This window comes from Daldinia vernicosa, assembly GCF_022497035.1.
Source record: "Daldinia vernicosa strain CBS 139.73 unplaced genomic scaffold F5Y00scaffold_100, whole genome shotgun sequence".
In the NCBI taxonomy this organism is placed as follows: Eukaryota; Fungi; Ascomycota; class Sordariomycetes; order Xylariales; family Hypoxylaceae; genus Daldinia; species Daldinia vernicosa.
This window is the reverse complement of record NW_025954016.1, coordinates 32982-36692: the sequence shown is the minus strand read 5'-3', so window position 1 is coordinate 36692 and position 3711 is coordinate 32982. Positions and strand designations below refer to the sequence as shown.

Genomic DNA, 3711 nt, shown 5'->3' with positions numbered 1-3711 from the left:
ATAATATTATTATATTTTTATATTTTTTAAAAAGATTTTATATTTAAATATTTCGTTTTTTAAATTATATTATTATTATAAAATAATTTTATTATTTTTAAAAATATTATTTTTAAAATAAATATTATATATTTAATAATTTTATTTTTTTTATATATTAATTTTATTATTTTAATATTTATTAAATTTCTTTTTTTAATTTTTTTTAATATTTTTAAAAAATTTATATATATATATTATATTTTATTTATTTTATAATTTTTTATTATTACTATAAAAAATTTACTTATATTTAATATTTATTTTTTAAAAGCTTTTTTAATTTAATTTTAATTTTTTAATTTATATATTTCGGTTTTTTTTTAAAAAATGATTATAATATTTTCGTTTTATAATTAACATATAATTATTCCCTTTTTTTATTTCAATATTTAATTTATAATTTTTATTATTTTTTTCGCATTTTTATTAATTATTTTTAAAATTAAAACGTTATTTTTAATAATTATTTTTTTTATTTTTTTTATTAAAATTATTATTACGTTATTTTAATTTTTATAACTTTTTTTATTATTATAATGTTAATTTAAATCTTTTTTAATATAATTTTTATAATAATCTTTTATTTTTTTATTACATTTTTTAACTTTTTAACTATTAATTTAATTATTTTTTTTAATATTTTTAATTTATTTTTAATATTAATTAATTTAATTATTTTATTATATTATTATTTCATTTTTATAATATTATTATTTTCTTTTAATTGCGTTAAATTTTTATTTTAATATATTAATAAATTATATTTATATTTTATTAAATTTTTTTTATTATTATTTTTTATTATATTTATTAATTATTTTTTTAATATTATTATTATATTTTTATAATTATTATTTATTTTTTATATTTTTTATTATTATTATTATTATTATTTTTATTATTTTTATTATAATTTATATTTAAATTAAATATAAAATTTAAAAAAATGCATATATTTATAAACTCGTTTAAACGTTTTTATATACTTATAAATTTATATATAAAAATTTATTAAAAATATTAAATCTTTTATTAATTTCTTTATTATTTATTAATAAATTATTTATTAATTATTTATTATTTTTTTATTATTTTTTTATTATTTTTTATTATTCTTTTATTAATTTTATATAATAATTTTTAAAAATTTTAATATAAAAATATTTTTAATAAATTACGCGTTAATTTATTTATTATTACCATTTTTTAAATATTTTTATTTTACGCCTTTATTATAAAAATAATATAAAAATTTTATAACTTTTTAATTATTTTAATTAATAATTTTTTAAATTTTTAAATTAATTTTTATATATTATAACGTAAAACTTTTTTATAAATTTTTAATTATAATAAATAAATTATATAATTATAATAAATAAATTATATAATTATAATTAATTATATAATTATAAATAATTATATAATTATAATAAATTATATAATTATAATAATAATTAATTTAATTAATAAAATTATATAAATAATTTTTTATTATAATAAAAATAAAAAATTTATTAATTAAAATAAAATTAATAAAATTAATAAAATTAATTAATTAACATAAAACTAATATATAAAATTAATAAAACTTTATTTATAATATATTAAAAATCTTTTAATATAAATTCTTAAGTAAAGTTAAAATAAACCTTATTTAAACATAAGGAAAACTGAAAAAAAGATGAGAAATTAAATGGCATACCCTGAAATTCCAGTCATCAAAGCAGAAGGGACTTAGCTTATGTCCATTGCTAGAAACGATCGCAATACACGGCATGGGAGGTTTGAGAATCCTGGCCATGATCAGGTTAGTGAACAAGAAATGGTCTTAGTGGTTGGTGGCTAATTGGCTTCCATATCCATCTGGAGACAAAGCCCAATCCATAGCCATAACCCCGGCATTGTTGACGAGGACGTCAATATGAGTGACGTCGGCCCATACATTAACCGTGTCGGCAGCCTTGCGTACCGCAGATGAAGACACCAAATCTAGTTCAAGAGTAAGAACCCTAACAAAGGGGGATTGGTTCAAAACAGCCTTTGCTGTTTCTTTAATCTTAGCTAGATTGCGACTGGCAAGAATAAGTATTGAGGGTTGGGCTTGGGCAACGGCAAGAACGAATCCTCCACCTAAACCCCTTAGAGTAACATCCGCAGTAAGGATGACTTTCCCGTTGGTTGCAAAGGCAAGTTCAAGACCTAGGTCATTGCCCGACTTGATTGAACCCATAATATCGTTAACAAGTCTAATAGGTTTACATTGGTAATGGATCAAGAGGGCGAATATGAAAGAGCTAGTCGTAATTCAAGTATATCGAATGAGTATAAAGGGTTGGAGTTCACTTGACAGCATACTCATACGTGGACATGAGGAGGGCATTTACATAATATGCTAATGGCCGCTTTAGCCGCCTTTATATGGATGCCTTAGAAATCGTACGTTAGGAATCTAGATGAAACATCTGGAAACACAAGACACTACCAGTATGTATAGCCATAGAGTACTGTATCTAACTTTGAGTTCCCCGTGGAATAATGTCTCCCTTGGTTCTTGTTCTACTTCGTAGCATCGTAGCACCTGCGAGCTTCGCTCAACTGGCTAGGTAGTTTAAACCCCTGACGATATTCATAACACCTCATTAGCAAAATAGGTAGCTTAGAGAACTAGTTAGAAATAAGTTCAACCTAGGGTAGCAAAGTGGAAAGTTATTAGAATGATCTTAGTTGAATGGACTTTTTAAACGGTTAAATATATCAAGGCTGAAAGGTTGTTTAATCTTTTTTTCCTTTGTATTATTTGAACCTTTTTTTGAGAGGCTTTCTTCCAGTAAAGCCATTAACCACGTAGGTGAATTGCCGATAGCATTCCACCTTTACATAAGGCTTATTGGTTAAAAGCTAGGGTCGTCCGAGTTGAGGCGGGAATTATTAGGATGTACACACAATGGGTATAGCAGGTACCGTGGTGCTAAGAAGGGCGGGGACGAATGCTGAGATCTACGTTTTGGCGATGTGAATGGTGTTGACCAGCAACGAGATAATGGTTATATGGAAGGCAAAATAATTATATTAATTATCAATAATACAAGATAAGTTGGTCAGGACAAAGCAAGCTATCTTATAATATTTATTTTCGAATTCCGAGTAGTTTGCCTTTCACGGCTCATTCTAATGGCCGAGGTAATCTGTTCGCAGTGCCGTAATAAAGCTTCGGAAGAGAGAACCATCCGAGAACCATCCGGGAGGAGATGGTGGTTCCACTAACCATCCAAATATACCATTCCTACTAGGTTATTCCGTCCAATATTTCCCTCGCTAAGGGGTCTTTGCGATGATATTTTATTTTGTGCTAAAGTCTCTTAACATCATCCCTCAACATTTTAGAGAGTCCCAAAACGTCAAACCCATATTCTCAAATGCCAGGATTTTATATGACTCTAGATATTTGGGTCGTCCTGTTTGTATAGCCAGTTTTTAATAGTTTTCCCTAATACTCTGATGTGGGTTATGAGTAGCCTATTTAAGGGTTCCAAGGAGTTCATTTTGGGGGGGGGGGGGGGGGGGGGGTGTGTATTTTTTAAAAAAAACCCCCGGAAATTTTTTTGTTTTGGGTGGTGTTTTGATTTTGTTTATGAACGGGGCATTTTAAAAAATAAAAATATAAAT

At 24.2% G+C, this 3711-nt stretch overlaps 1 protein-coding gene across 1 annotated transcript; it reads right to left on the bottom strand.

The window, feature by feature from the left end:
* Nucleotides 1-1841: 1841 nt before the first annotated feature.
* Nucleotides 1842-2275, bottom strand: F5Y00DRAFT_267781 (uncharacterized protein; the record flags this gene model as incomplete). Its single annotated transcript, XM_048012125.1, has 1 exon — nt 1842-2275. One exon carries the CDS (start codon nt 2273-2275, stop codon nt 1874-1876), a length of 402 nt encoding a protein of 133 aa, XP_047859767.1. The 3' UTR covers nt 1842-1873.
* Between the last annotated feature and the right edge of the window lie 1436 nt (nt 2276-3711).